The 17,620-nt window shown below is 26.5% G+C and overlaps 1 protein-coding gene across 1 annotated transcript; it reads right to left on the bottom strand.

Moving 5' to 3' along the window:
- Positions 11,969-13,817, bottom strand: LOC109352421. The gene is made up of 2 exons (XM_019594401.1): positions 13,517-13,817; positions 11,969-12,561 (listed from the first exon to the last, which is right to left on the bottom strand). Exons 1-2 carry the CDS (start codon positions 13,736-13,738, stop codon positions 12,049-12,051), a joined length of 735 nt encoding a protein of 244 aa, XP_019449946.1. The 5' UTR covers positions 13,739-13,817; the 3' UTR covers positions 11,969-12,048.

The following is a 17,620-nucleotide window of genomic DNA, read 5'->3' as shown; positions in this document are numbered from 1 at the left end:
TTTAATAATAAAACTATTTTTATGAATTTTTATAATTACTTTTGAAATTATTAAATTAAAGAAATTAAATATAACAATACAAAACAAAATCAAGTTTCTAAATCTAAATGATTAGGTTAACTAGAAATTAAAAAATAATAAACAAATGAAGTTCGTAAATCTAGGAGATTAGGTTAATCGAAAATTCAAAAATAATAGTAGATAAGTTAATGTTGTTAGAGTTCCTGAACCAAAGTGGTTAGCTTGACCAAATGTTCAAAACTAAATTAAATTAAGAAAATGATTTTAGAAAATAATTTTTTTTTGAATTAGGAATGGGCCACCATGAGCCCGTACTCTTTTTTTTTTTAAAAAAGAGAAAAAAACGTTTTTATTTATTTATTTATTTTAATTTTTTAAAATTTGTAATGTATAGGAAATAATTAAAATTTTTCTCCATATTTTATAAAATTTTCGAAATAATTTAAATAAATTAAATAATCAAGTCTAACAACTTAATTTGAATTTAAAAAGGGAATAAGGGGAAATTATTAAAATGTGAAAACTCATATTGGATATGCGTAGAGGAGTAAAAGATTTTATAAGTAGGAAATGTCTATAGAACTAATACCTTAAGGTTTTGATTCAAGACGTGGTGTCTCACTTGTGACTTTTCACTCTTCTCATACCCATGTAACAATGGAACTCCCCGATTATTGGAGGTTCCCCGGTCACAATTGATCCAACAATTTCATTTGAATTATAAGTAAGAAAAGGCTAGGCAGAGCTTGGAGTGTAGGCAACTTAGCCTACTTCTAACAAATAAGATAGTAGGTTTAATCATGATATTTATTAAATATTTATGTAATTAAGAATCTATGATATTTGTTTGTGACCACAATATAATAATTATAAATCATATAATATATTTATTTTCTATACAATGTGTTTTTTATAACAAAGACATTTTGATATTTTTACCAGAATTAAGAGATGTGAAAATATCATTATTTTTTTAATAATTATATACTTTAATAAAATTATTATTCATTAATGATGTACGTTATTTAGTTCTCACACGAATTATTTGAATAAATAATGATATTTTGATAATAAATCTTTTATTATATATAGATAACTTAAAAATACAATAAATACACCAACATAAAGACGGGAATAATAATTCTGAGCTCAGGTCATGCATATTAAAAATGAATAGTCTTGAATCATGAAGACTCTTAAAGTGAATAGTAAATGCAACAACAACCATTTTTACGAAATTATGATGAGTGTCTACCAAAGTAATTTTCCAGTCAAACTCTTAAAAAACATGTTACCAAAAAACAATGTAAAAGAAAAACAAATTAGAATCATAAAATCCATCTGCAACTATGTGCATCTTCTTTTACGAATAGTCAATGACCGTACGTACCTGGAACTTTGTATAATTGTATTGCATAATTCATTGGGCACTCGACAACATGTTGCTGCCAACTTTTGATGGTAGGTAAGAAAAATAATTGTAATAATCATTCCACGCTCAGTGATTGTTTGATTGTGAGACATACAGTGAATTGTGCTTGTCATTTCTATTGATCTTGTCATGATTTTGTAATATATATATATCAATTCAGAGCCCAAAATTGACGAATATAATTGAGAATGATAATGATAAGGTAAATGAATGATAATAAATAAGATCTTTGGGAGCCATCTCATCCTCACCTTAGTATAATTAACAGTTGATTTCATTAACAGGGTTAAGCAATGGTAGAATAAAATGAAATATTGTGGAAATGAGTGGGAATCGATGGAATGAATGGGAACACTTTCCCATTATTTATCATATTCCCCCAGTGTGCCTCTAACTTTATATTTCACTTCTACTTCCATTTCAATTCCTTGCTGAATACTCCTAATCTATTTTTTTCTCACTCCATACCTATTCTATCGTTACTTATTATTATCTACTGTTGTCATTATCCTTTTGTTTCTATGTATATGTACTCATTTGAAAATTAATATAAATTTATGAAGTGAAAAGTTGTTTTTTATTGTGTTAAAATCTTGAGAACTTGAGTATATTATCAATTTTTTAATAGAAATATACATGCAAATCTCATCAGTATTAAGCATATATTAATTAGATTAGGCCTCAAATATCAATATCCCATAACACCTCGAAATGCCTAATCACAAAATGTGATTTATATGGGTTTTATGTTTTATTGTGTTCCTACCCACATGATTAAAGATTATTATTGTGATCATTACCCGCCAAAATAGACAATAGTGGGGCCGACACAAGAAGATCATAACCCATAAACCCAAAAACATGCCCAATTATATGAGTGAGACTCCTCTCTATTAATGGAGAGACAAGTTAAGAGGAAATACACTAAAAACTCAATAGATAATGAAATTTATGACCTTTACTTTTCATTGAAATTACAACTTTGGCCTTAAAAATACACTTCAAAGTATAACTTGCCTTTTCATTAGGTTGTTGGTGTACATTCTCTTGAGATTCTTTATTTCTTTTTCTTTTATTATTTCCTTTTTTATTTGCTTTCTTTTCATTCCATTTTCATTTAGACTTTTTATATGAAAATAATATTGTATAACAAAAAATAAGTATATAAATATTTTTAACTAATTTTTATTTAACTTGTAAAATATTTAAACAATAACTTAATAATAAATATTTTAAATAATGTCTTAATTATGTAATCTCTTCAGAGATTAAAAAAATATCATAACTCGAGTTATATCTTAATTTCCCATGAGTTGAGATGTGACAATAGTCGTTGGTACTGCTTCACAAAAAATATTTTGTCTCTACTTATAATTTCTCATATATTCTAATAATTAATGTCATTTTTTTATTATAAAATAATTGATAATGAATCATCATTAATAATATTTTTTATAATGAATAATTAATAGTGAATCATCGAATTAATAAGAATTTTTAATAATAAATAATCAATTTATTAGGAGAATAATTTTAATAATGTATAGTTAATATTGAATCGCCCATAATAAATAATAAATAATTTTAATAATTAATTATTGGAAAAAAAGTAAAAAGCACTTAATACAATTATTATTATTTAATATCTAATTTGCAGTTTTACTAAATGGTGCGTTGTTAAGTTGCATGTTATTCGACTTGTAAATTTTTATCCGATGTGACGGTTTTTTTGGTGATGACAATAAGATTGTCATAAAAAATGGTACATAAGAATTCCACTATATATTCATTTAAAATGGTTGAGCATATCTTAAATACCTTAATCTTATATTTCTACCGAATGGGAATAAAGAAACCACTATTAATGTTGCAAACTTTTTACTCTAGGTTATAGGCATTTTTTCACCTAAAACTTCAATAGCTTAATCATCTTCCTCACCTTAATTGGAGATATAAGGATACCATTAACAGTTGTAGTTGTGCATATAGCATACGTTGTTAGGGACATAGTATTTCTTTTCCAGGAAAAAGGAAAAATAAGGCTCAGAAAGCAAGAAATGAAGACTTGTCCTCTGTTCAAAGTTCAAACATGCAAGGTATATTTGAAAGCAGTACATTTAGTTGATTAATTAATAGGGCAAATAAAGGGTTGTGCTACATCTGCGGCTCCACAAATTCAAAGAATAAACATCAAAGTCATATGAGAAGTTAGGTGGGAAACTTTAAAGACTATGATAAATATTAAATTGGCCATTTAATGTTTGTTAGGTCTATTGATGAATTGGTCTAGTAAATGGCCTTAATTAGTTTCATGCAGCAGTAGCACCCATTAAACGCATCCAATTGATAAAAAAAAGTGTAGGTGGATGCTTTTTTCAAACATTTAAAGGACACACCAACATTTTGTACATCACTTTCCCTTGTGAGTCATCACACCCTCTTGAGGTAGAGCAATAAAATTTGCTAAAATATTTAAACACACGTACACACATAAAAATCAAATCTGCATTGGTGCTAGTCACGATCTGAGATTAATGTGTTTCTAATATTAGGCTATACTTTTAAACAACATCCACAATGACTCTTCTTATTTTTTACTAAGGTCAGTGCCCCTAAATGGTTATCCCTTGCAGCATAACTTGTTGGTTCTATAACAAATTGGGGAGGTCTATTTAATATGAGAGGAAGAAGGTAACTATATAGTCTTTATGTATTCTAACCTGATTTTTCTTAGGATAGTGCTCTTAGCACTCTTCATTCACCAATCAAAAGTTTAAATTTTTATTTTATAAAATCATGATTCTACCATGATAAATATAAATAGACACTTAAAAATATCAAAAGTAACACATCAATTAAGGTTTGTGTATTATTCATGGCTATGATGTCAGGCAACAAGCTATTATTAGATAGGAGTATAGTAGTTGAACCATCAATGTTAGTTAGTTCCTAAAAAAGGGTTGTGTAGAATTTTTGCAAGCAAAAACAAATTGAAAATAAAAAGTTTTAAAAAATGAGGTGGGCGATGAATGTGAATGATTTGGAACCAAACCAATTGTTGCTTCTATAACTAAAATACTTAGAAAGGGGCTGGTGAAAGTTAACAATTACTTGAACTCTTAGAGATGATTGTGTTCTTGATTTATTGTTTAAGCTAATATATTTGCATTATGGTCACAATTGATTGCAGAAACTTTATTTGGTATAAAAATATCTCACATCTAGACACTACAGGAGGCACCGACTAATTACATGCTTCATAATGTGAAGTATATTACATTCCTAAAAGCTCCAAGTTGAAGCTTAAGTTAGAACAAACCTCTTGTTAACACAAAAGGTAAAGATGAAATGTCTTGGGGGTTAAAAGGGAAATTGAACTTGTGTTAAAGCCAGTTCAGTGTAGTTCACTATCTTTCAATTAATTAACTACAAAGTAAAACTTTAAAACAAGCTAAGGAACAATAACTACCTATTGAAAGTCATGAAGTAACTATGTTTTCTTTTCTTTTTTTGGGTGCGACTTTTTTTTTTTTTTGCATCTTTATAAGGCAAAGAAAAGACAAAGCAAATAAAAAAATGCAAAGAAGAAAGGAAGGAAGCATTGTCAAAAAATACATTATAACCAGTCAAAAAAATTGAAACCACAAAAAAACAGCCAGATTTGTTTTGATAGTATTGGAATTTTTTTTTATAAAACCAATTAATTCAAATTTCAGAAACCAGATTGAACTGATACCCATTACATATCAATTTATATTATAAACTATACTTTTACATGCTTTCCAATTCTTAAAATTGTTATGACTTGTTAGTGAACTTTTTTAATTGTTAAAAATATGCTTGTGTTCCCTGTATTGCTTTATTGTTGTTTTATTGTTTTCATTTTTGTTGCCATTTTTTGATAGTATTCATTTATATGACAAATATTCAACTAAATGTTTGCATGTATGAAACTTGGTACTTGGAGTAAGCTTATTAACTTTTTATGATTTTTCATGTGAAATTGTGAATTAAACATTTTGAAAATTTACTAAATTTGTTATTTTAAAATAAAACATTTTTTATATGAACTTGATACTTTGAAAGTGTGTTAGAATTGTTTTTTTATCAAAGAATTTTGAACAAAGCTGGACTAGAACCATATATAATTTTTGGATTAAATTTCTTAATGAAAATCAACCAAATACAACTAGACTACATATTATTTATATCTTCAGGTGAGATAACTTTTTGTTGAAATTTTAAAATAAATTTAATGTCTATGAAACTTCCATATACCATTTTTAATATTGTTAGTATGTTATATAAGAGTTAGTAATAATTAGTATATAATTGTGGATAATGAATTGATATAGTAAATATGGTAATTTGGAGAATGCATATGAAATTCATTAGTAAATTATATTGATATCCTTCAAGTTTTAATGAAATTACACAAATCAGTTCTATATATTTTATATCTACACAAATCATTCATATTTTTATTCATACATTACACTAATTAAATATGCATTAAAATGAGTGGCATCTTTTAAACAAAAAATGTGATTAATATAATTAAGTTAAACAAAATATGATATATTGAGAAGACAAACCAAATAATATAAGAGTAAATGTTTATTCACTATCTTTTGTTCATAAAATATATCTATAATTTTAAGAAGATATATTGTAATGAACCAAAAAAATAAATAGGTATTGACTCGTATAATATTTAAGATTGTCTCCACAATATATCATAATTTTTCTAAATCAATTATACTCATCATGCTTTTTTTTTAAACTTACATTTATATCTCCGTAATCAATATAATATATATGTATAAAAAAAGAAGTGATAATTTATGTAATTTAAATAAAATTCAGACAGATGAGTATTATTTACTCTAAAAAGGATTGTATATAAAAAAGATTGAGTATGGATACTCTGGTATAATATACGTATATAAATTATGGTGTTTGGTGCTTTTTTATTTCGTCTTTCCATTCGATTTGGATAAGCCAAGTGAGGACTGTATATAAAAAGGATTGAATATTTTTTTTTCCCCACATATATCCTTGCACTGGAGGCAATCCTGTCCGAGCCGGATACATCCATAGGTAAGTGTGGTTAACTTTTCCAATGGACATTTTTTTCATCCACAAGACTCGAACCCGAATTCTTGCTTAAGGAGAATCAAACATGTACCACTTGAACCAACGCACGTTGGTAAAAGGATTGAATATGATCTCACTTTATCATTTACTATTAACAAAATAAAGGACAACGATGATCCATGGTTTGTAGAAGTTTAGACCAATTGACAAGATAAAAATGCACCTAATCAATGTATTAAACTATTAATACTCTGGAATGACTATTCATAGTTTTTATTAATGAATTACAATTTTTTTAATTTTTCAAAATTATCATTATTAAATAAGAGCGAGCGTGATTAGACCGTTTATAATGTCAATATATCTTATATGATACAATATCACATAAGGTTGGGATTTGTCTTATTCTAGCCCACATGGCACATAGAAATTAAAAAAATGATATATTCCTCTTTAAATTCTAATATACCGTAACAAAAATAACATATATTATAATATATTATTTTGTTTATTAGCAATTAATTTATAAGTACTTTTTATAGTCTATAAAAAATTTGTAAGATGATATATTAATTTATAAATAACATATGTCATAATATATTGAAAGTAACATATGTCATAATATATTATTTTATATTATGAGCCATGTAATTAACTAGACTCTAGGTTGAAGTTGATTCCACAATAAATCTTTGCAAATGTGTTTCTTACATGGAAATTATATTAACATCGAATCAGTTTTAGTAAAATTAAATAAATTATTATTTATTTTTTAAATTTACATAAATCATTCATAATTATATACAGACATTATAATTACTATCTATATAGGAGAGATAAATGTAATTTCTTAAGAAAAATGGTGATGAGTTTAATTAAGTCAAACAAAATATGATAAAATTTGAAAATGAATCCACATTTAAATAATTACACTTATCACTTCCACAATAATAGTTAATGTAATATATATAATTAAGAGGTGGTTTATGTGGGTTAAAGAAGATGAATAGTTTGCATAATTTTACTAAAATTGATGGAGTAGTGCTATAATTTACTCTTTTTATTTTATTTTGAAAGGCAGAGTGAGCAGCACAATTTCAAGGGGTTAGAACTTAAATACTCACCTAATATTTCTTAACAAATAAATGGTTTGACTCTAGGGAATGGGTCGGAAAACTTATATACACTTTTCCTGATCAATTTATCAATATGTATTAATATACCCCTTTTGCTGTAAAGTATTATTTATACGCCCATTATATGCTTCCATATAAAGCTATAGATTATATTCTATTTAAAAAAAGGGATTGCATCAAGTTGTTTTTTCAGCTGTAATATTTTAAAGAGATCATGAGATAACTTATTTCCTTAAATTTATTCATTGATTAATATGTGTTTGTTATATATTTCAAAATGAAAATTTCTAGAAGAAAAAGAAATAAGATATATTAAAATAATGAATTAATTTAAGAAGATAAATTATCTTATAATATAAAAACATATTTTATTCTCTATTTTAAATTGGTATAACATTTCTCGATAAATACATTTTTATATACACAAAAAGAACCACACCTTTCTGATATGCTTAAGGGTCAAATTAGCTACTCAATATGTCAGGTTTGGTAAATATATTTATGCTTATTTTGAATTATCGTCTCTTACTTTCTTGCTTACTCAGAAGTTTGTTCCTTCAATATTTTTTGGAATGATTTTGCTCCTCTAACGGGTATTATACAATAATATCTTGTGATAAAAATGTATGGTCTGATATTATATATTATCATTATATTATTTGTCACTCAAATTTAATTATTATTGATTTTTTTAAAAATATAATAAAGAAATAATGAAATATTGATTATGTATAAATTTTTATAGTTAGCTTATATACCTATCATTTATCAATGGACGTTGGTTCAAGTGGTACATGTTTGATTCCCCTTAAGCAAGAACCTGGGTTTAAGTCTTGTGGGTGGAAAAAATGCTCCGTTGGGAGAGTTAGCCCCACTTACCTATGGATGTGTCCGGCTCCGACAGGATTGTCCGGCTCCGACAGGATTGCCTCCAGTGCGAGGATACCTGTGGGAAATAAAAAAAAAAAATATACCTATCATTTTTTCCGAAAACCCATGAAAGGCTGGTGACATGGCTATGGTAGCCATTTGTATTCTCCCTAATAGTAGGATTCATTATTAGAGGAGATGATGACATATAACATTAATTTTTTTTAATATAAATTTTAAATTATTTTTATATAATTTTTTGTTGGAGAGGATTTGAGACCCATTTGTCAATAGAGTTTTTGGTTAGTTTTTGTGTGACTAAAACATGACCGATGAACTAAAATTGTAAAAACATAAAAGTATGAGGATCAAAATAACTTGGGATAAAATTTAGAGACAAATTTTACACATGGATGAAAACTGAGGGAAGGGAATTACAATTAACTCTTATATTTATTCTCTCTCATGTGCTCTACATATAAATATTAATATTAATTACAATAGCCTTTTTTCGTTTTTATATCTATACTATATATAAAGCCAAAACATGTTATAACTACCTAATATGATGTAATTTTTTATTGTCTATTTTACCCTTCTAATTAACTATTATTACAATAGTTTTATACATAATATAAAATATTAATAAGAGTTAGAGAAAGTTACATACCTAAAAATATCATATTATCAATGTAGTTTTTTAAAAGAATTACAATTTATTTTCATATTTCTTTTATCACAAAAATATAATATGATTCTCTTAAATATTTAATATTTGGAAATAAGAATGCGGGTCGGCAGGCACGAAGTGCGTGTCGACATAAAATATATACTTAAAATTTTCTTTAAAATAATAGTAAAAGATCATAAATATAATAAATGCATTTAATGATATTAAAATCTAAAATATTTAATGTCTTATTTGTTGAATTACTTACAAAATTTATTAAAAAAATAAATTAATAAGATTTGAAATTACATTTATTCCTATATTCATATGATGCCACCTAAGGTATTCAGTACTATTATATTTTTCTTTATAGAAAGATAATTAAAGTGCTTTATTAAATAATTGATATAGTAATATAAGAAAATAATATATGTATTTACAATGTAACTTTTTCGTATAATGTTAGCATATCATTATCCTCATGTATTAATTATTATTAAATCTTAAATAAAAATAAGAGTTTAATATCTATGTATTTAGTCTTTAAGAATTTTATATCTTGTTATCATCTCATCATTTATGTGTTAAATATTATTGATTTTTAAATAAAAATAACACATATGAATGATTATTAATGATGTATTGATCATGTAAAAATTTGTAAAAAATAATATATAAACATTAAACTCTAAAAACAATAGATATGAATGAAAGATAATATATTGATATTAAAAAATTACGCTAATAATACATAGATATTAAAGTGAAGAGAAGAAATTCATTTATACAAAGTTAAATTGCACTAACTCTTATATGGTTAATAACTTTTTTATAAAATATATTTTTTTGTTGATTAATTGGTTGAACAATAAATTAATAATCATGTATAATAGGTTAATCTTAATATATCTATAATCAAATAATTTCATTTTTCATCTATTTTAAGCATGTATAATAGGTTAATCTTGATATATAAATGAATTATTAAACAATGTTTAGTTTTTTTGAAATTTAATATTTGATTATAGGATAGAAACTTCCCATCTAGCTGGTTGTTTGAGTAAACTTATTTTATACAAAAATTTATTACGAACATAAGACAAGAGCTAACTTTATGTCACAGTTAAATTCATATAGATATTCATTGAAAAAATAATCTCAAAATAGAAAACAAAGAAAACGTGAGAACTTAATAAAGTAGGTATATATAATGAGAAAAAGTATATATATCAGTAGGGTTGAATTTTATACACTAATTAATACTACATCATTCACAATTTATTTATAATATTGTTGACCTAAAAAATAATTTAAATAAACAATATAAATATAATAATTATATATAAATATTCACATTGACCGTACATATTACACTGATTCACAATTGTTTTAAATGTGAAGGAAATGATTAATGCACCAATTTAAGGTATACATGGTTTCAATGCTTCATGCTCGTGAATAATTAATCGCCGGTAACGAGCAGGTTTGAATCCATCTACACAAATGTTGTAATAAATTCAATTAAATACGGAAGCATATCGGGGAGAGAATTACGATGGAAGGAGAAAATCAAAGTTATTAACATTCACACAAGATGAAAAGTTATAAGTTATAACTACGCTATAGTTATGAAACATATGTTTTTTATTCCCATCATTCCATATTTCGGATGTGTATTAGATATATTTTCTTTAAATATTACTTATTTATCATTTTCACTTTTCTCACCATAAATTTATTACTATATTATAAAATTAAGGGAGAAAATATTTATTCAATTATACATAATTTTAATTTTTACCCCATTTAATAATTTAGTAAACTATTTTCATAACATTTAACAACAAAATGAATTGGATGGAGTATAATTCAATCAAATGCAGCTACTACTATTTGCAAAAAGTTAACAAGTCGGGGTAATGCTCATTATTTTAAGATGTTTTTAATAAAATTGAACATACTAATAAAAAGTAATTATTTAATTTAATTTAAAAAAAGTAGAATTAGTCAAAGGTTTAATCATAGCAAATGAGAAAAAATAATAAATACTCAGTAGAGAATGATTATTTTGTAAAATGTGGCATCAAGATAACTTAGAAAAATCTTTTAATAAAGAATATAAAACTATGAAGGGTAATAAGTGCTCTTAGTAAAAAAACAAAATGTTTTTGGGAGATTAAAGTAGTAATGTATTTAATGTATAATTCTCTTCAATATTTCATTTGTGATTTGAGTTTTGAATGATTATTAAGACTATAAATTTAAATTCACAAATAGACCTTTAATGTTTTAAAACTCTCATTTGTTTTCAAATCGTTATTAATCAACTATATTTTTATTCCTTACTCTCTTTTTCATCCCTTATTTAATTATTTTACTATTTTTCTTTAACATAATTAAATATTTTATTAAATTATTTGCATAATTTTAAAATGACAGGGAACAGAAGAAGTAAAAAAATTAACATAGATGATAGAACCAAGGAGGGACAGTGTTATTTTTTTTGGATCAACTGAGGTTCCTGTTTTTCGAAATCTACATGGTAACATAATATAACTAAATATTGTTCCAGAATTTAGAGGAACTTTTAAGGCTAAGGCAGGAAACAATACTGTAACAAAAAAAAAACTAGAGAAGAAATAGTAAAATTCAGATAATTTTCTATTACCTTTGCTATTGAAACTGCAATTGCCTTTCCAATATACATAAAAGCATGGCAACCATTTGGTAAACATTGCTTAGGAAATTTATCTATCATTTCATTTACAAAATCAGAAGAAAGAAAGAAATGGTTGCAATAACTAATTGGTATGATGAATCTCTTAAATTGATATATTGAGATCAATCCTAGGCTTCTTCATCACTGGAAGAGGAACAAGAGAGTTACACCTAGGACATTTAGGATTGTTCTTCATTATCAAAACATAAGATAAGCAACAAGGGCACCCTGCAGCCATTGGTGAAGACAACAATTTGTCATCACTTTCTTCCTCTTGGATTTCTCTGATTGAAGAACATGAAGATGAATATGAAGCAGATGGTGATGAGAATGATGATTTGAACAAAGATGTTGTTCTCTTCCTTATTGGCTCCTTCTCTGCTCTTTCAAGTGCTGATTTCACCTTATCAAGGGTGCACACACTTTGGTAATTGCTTGATGGTAAGGAAGATGAAAACAGTTTCAAGTCAAGGCTTGTTTCTTCAAATAGGTTCAAGGGTACTTTGGATGGAGGGAAGTTTAGGTCATCAAGTTTTGGACCTGATTGATTCATATTCAGTTTGTTTTCAGACACAGAAGGTGATGAGTTGCACCTCTGAATAGACACTTTCCCTGACTGTAACCATTGACAAAGATCACCAACAAAAAATAACTCATTTAGAACTCATTCATTAAAACAAAAAAGACCCAAAAAATGTAAATAACTGAGTCTGAGATGGGTGATAACAGAACTTAAACAAAATTCTTTCGGAATCAAACATAATTTTAAAAATATGATAAAAGGTTATATCACAAAATTTTACACATAGGGGGGTCATGCATAAAAGAATTTTTTGAAAATTTATCACGTGGTACTATGAAAGCATAGAAGCTTTAGATACTAGAAAGCTGATTCCTGAAGAATCTATTTTTGGAAGAAATAAATTCAGAGGGACGATGAACGAAACAAAAATATTTATGTTAAGTTTTAACATTAAAAGCCAAAAGTTTAACAACACAGGCAAAAACCATTACAGATATCAAAGCAACAAAATTGATATAATTCTATTTAGTTATCAATTATCAATATTCAATACATTCATTCCCTTCAACTTCTCAGCAACCAATAAAGCCATGAAAGAAAACAAACTGTACGACTCTTCATAATCAAGCATTCCATTAACCTAACCAAATTTCATTTCATCAAGTCTAAGAAACGAAAACCACAAATCATGAATAAAAGAAGAACCAAGGATGAAGAAATTTGTAACCACAAACCAGACTAATACAATATGTTATGTTTTTTATGATAAAAACCATGTCACTCAAATCAAAACAAATAGATTAGTTTTTTGTTGAAAAGTAATAAAAACTGAACAAAATCAATATATATTTTTAAAGTCCAAATTGAGATAACTAAAAAGTTTAGTTTTTTGGACAAAACAAGAGAAACCCAGATAGAAAATTATGAAAGAAGATTAAAGTTTGATTCTACTTCCAAGAATTATGATAGTATTTAAAAGTGGAACTTTTTCCTGAAAAATATTAATTTTCCATGGAAAGTGGAAACAAAGAGAAACATAGAATGATACCTTAAGATCAAGACGCTTCTCCCAGCCAATGGGTACCTGCAAGTCAAGGTCCAATTCCTGGGTTTCAATGGAGTTGGACCCACCAAGAAGATCACGAGTGATCAGAGCCATTGATTTGTCACTGTTAGATTCATTTCCAACCATCCGATGCTGGTTATTACTATCTTCCTTATAGCCACTACCACCCATGATTCTTACAAGAGAACTCACTTCAGCAGTCATTGATAAGAGTTTTTGATCTTCTTCTTCTTTTTGAGATAATGGGTTATGCGTTTGAATGTGAGAATATGTTATACATTTATATATGCTCATAAAGATATAGATAGCTAACTAAGCAGACTGGCAAACTACGTTAAATAAAATTCAATAAATGTGAAATAAATAAGAGATTATAATATTATTCTTTTAAATTCGGAAAAAAATCCAACCTGATATCGTCATCATTAATTAATTTGCGTGTGAATACTTTAAATATAATTTATGAAAACATTTACTCAATATTAATTGCTTCCCCTATTCAAATATTAATATTGTTTTAGATGCAGTAGTAAATTAAATTATATTTTTAAAGGAATTAAATTATATTTTATTTTAGTGTGAATGCTTATTTCGATTACTCAAAATTTTCGTGTGTGCCAATTTCGTCCTGAAATTTTGAAAAATCAAAGAGGTTAAGAAAGTATGAAATATAAGTTAAATTAGTTTTTTTAATATTTTTATGGCCCTTAGAAATATGTTATATCGCCTATCAAAGATCTGTTACCTAACCTAAGTAGGTTAGGCTCGAGCTTTTAGAAAATCTATTTAACTTAACACATCGGACTTAAGGTCATAAAAGATACCTAGTAAGTCTAATAGACAACCCACTTTATTATTTTATATATTAATATTTATATTATACTATTTTTTTTTAAAACAAGGGTGAAACTACACTCACAAATATATTAAAGAAGCAAAGAACCATTACAAATCCTAAACCTATAGTTAGGGAGAATATTATACTATTTTAATATAACTAATATTATAATATAAAATTTTATTATAAAAATTGTATAGAAAATTATAATTTAATTGATAATATTAGATGAGTCTATTTAAAAGTAGACATATTAACATATTTAAATGTGGACATATTGACTTATTTAAATGCACACTTGTTGACTTGTTTAAAGGCCTCATAACATAATATCTTTTAAATAGACTATGAGGTAGACTTAAGCTTTAAAGTTTTTAACCCAAACTACTACCATATATTGTATAGGTTATGCCTTACATCAAGCTTGATTTATTTTCACCCATACATATGATAAAGATTATTTTAACTTATATTTATAGTCTTTGTGTAAAATTTTAGATTTTTACCTTTTCGAAAATCAAATTGATAGACACGGAAATTTATAAGGAATAAAGTGAATATTCCCTCTTTATTTTAATTTATAAATTATTGAAGGTATTAATTATTTTCCAAAATGTACACTTGTTTTTTTGTCTTTTTTATATATTTTTATTGAGTCAAATAAGGAAATATATTAATGGTATAATAAAGAGAATAACTTACTCAACTCTTTTACATATATCAAAACTAAGAAAATTATAATGGCATCATTCGAGTTTAGTTATATCTATATTTATATTATATATAAAAACAAAACTTGAAATAAATTCTCTCATGGTGTAATTTTCACGTCCTGTTTTGCCCTTAACATTATTTAATTAAAAAAAACATATAATCCTAAGCATCCACCACCAACACATTAATTAACCACATATATAACCTTGAATTAAACATTATCATAAACGCACAAAAAATATAATATAAAGTACACCGAACACAACAAATACATTCTAATTCTAAAAAAAAAGAAATATATAAAAATTGAATATGTAATATTATGCAATACTCACCGCAGCCACAAAATGTCTGTACACACTAATTATACATAATATCTATTTTTATGCTTACATGAATCATCTTTAATTTACATATATACATTCCACTAAAGCTATGTTTGGTTGGGGTGAAAAGGGGAGGAAAGAAAGTGGGAGAAATGAAAGAGAAAGGAAAAGAGTTTTTTTCCATTGTTTGGTTGCATGGAAAAGAAGGAAGGAAAGAAAAAAAAATTGGCGGGGCTCATGTTTATGTTTTCTCTCCATTATTGGGAGGAAACATGTAGAAATTTTTTTACTAGAGTCGATTGTCCCAAAGTATGCCTTAAACCATGTTCCAAATCAATAACGATGAAATAAAAACAGAAAAAAATAAGAAATATTTAATTTTTTAACTCATATTGCATGTTTTCATTGGTTTAAGATATGATTTATGACATACTTTGAGATATCATCTCTTTGACAGTACAAAGAAAATATCATTATTAATAATAATTATATTATTTTCTCTTCACTTTCTTTCAAATTTCTATCATATCAAACACCTAAAAAATCATCACATTTTCTACCCATTTTCTTCTCTTAAGTTTTCCTTCCTCAACTTTTCTTTTTCTTGACTTTTCCTCTGTTTTGTTTTAAGTTATTTTAAAGAGCTGAGCTACTAATTCTAAGTATAAAAGTGGTGATTTTCAAACGTACCCGATAATATGAAAATGATCAATTTTGCCATTTGGTGAGGTATAGTGAAACAACCTACTAGCTAGTACACTAATTTTTAACGAGCAATGTTAATTACATCCGGAATAAGATTCATACAAAGTTTTATTTTTAAAATATCTATAAGATTTTCAAATTTGTTAGGTATCAGTGGCCTAGGAACACCTAGAAATGGAGGTTGAATAGGTGTAATGGTTATCAATCATCGCTTTTTGAACTAATAACCCAACTGCTGGAAACAACCCAGTTAATCGATTAACAACACGCTTTAATCGATTAACTATTGCACAGAACAAAATGATCAGACAGACAAATTGCATAGTTATTTAAACACAATTGAACATATATAATACAAATATTTTTACGCATAAATATTAAGCATATGTCAGTAAAAAATATCCAGAATATTAATTTCCGATTCAATTTATAACGACAAGAAACTTAAAGAAGATTAAGAGAGAAAAAGATTGCACAAAAAGATTTTTATCCTGGTTCGTTTGCGGTCCACTACAAACTACATTTGGGCCTCTCCTTCTAATCTAGGGATATTTTCTTCTTCATAATATTGAGATACAGTATGAATACACACACCAATTCAATTACAAGCACATAGGACGCTTCTTTCTTGAAATCTAGGACCCCTAAATCTTTGGTTTCACTCTACCCTTTTCCTGAGAAAACCTTTCTCGCGAAACAGCCTCAGCCAAGATTCTTGTCCTCAAATCAAGACCTCCTAGCCTTGGTGAAGAATCTCATTCTCTGTGGTGATCTCACACCAAGAGACTAATCCATAAATACACAAAAAAACACGTTAAATAGCAAGGTATACTAAGCACAATAATACTTGGAATATTACAAGAAAAAGACTCAAAGACTAACCCACTTACTAATCAATTTAGCCATCAAGATTTATGTGAGTTAATCAAAAGCATAATTCAGATAATCTCTCTAAAAATCTATTTAATGCATGAGCATTAAGATAAGAATTAACATAGAATTATACAAAACAGTAAGCAAATGATAGAAATCAAAAGAACATAATATCTCTATTCTCACGCATGTAATCTCTCTTGCATAATCAGTAAAACAAATATGCAAAATGCTCTCTAAACAACCCTATACAATAGAATGCAATGCTATGGTTTTCTAAATGTTGCCTCTTATTTATAGTGTAACGCCCCGAAAAATACTTCTCAAAAACATTGCGGAAAAATGGGTAAATTTTTTTTTGAATAAAGAGATGTATAAAATTGTTTCCTTTTTAAAACCTTCCTTTTCCGGGACATCACTTTAAGTAACTCAAATGCGGAAAATCAACTTATCGTTATCGAATGATAACTTAACCTGATTCACAATTTCCTGAATAACATAATGCATATAAACGGTTAAGTCATCTTTAGTTCATACAAACTAAGTCAACAAAGGCGGAAACTACATCGTCACTAACATATACAAAATCCAAAAGAAAGGGCGAAAATATTAATCATCGCCAACAGACAC

Source organism: Lupinus angustifolius, chromosome LG07 (genome assembly GCF_001865875.1).
Source record: "Lupinus angustifolius cultivar Tanjil chromosome LG07, LupAngTanjil_v1.0, whole genome shotgun sequence".
In the NCBI taxonomy this organism is placed as follows: Eukaryota; Viridiplantae; Streptophyta; class Magnoliopsida; order Fabales; family Fabaceae; genus Lupinus; species Lupinus angustifolius.
Note: the sequence above shows the minus strand (reverse complement) of the source record. Positions and strands in the feature narration are given on the sequence as shown.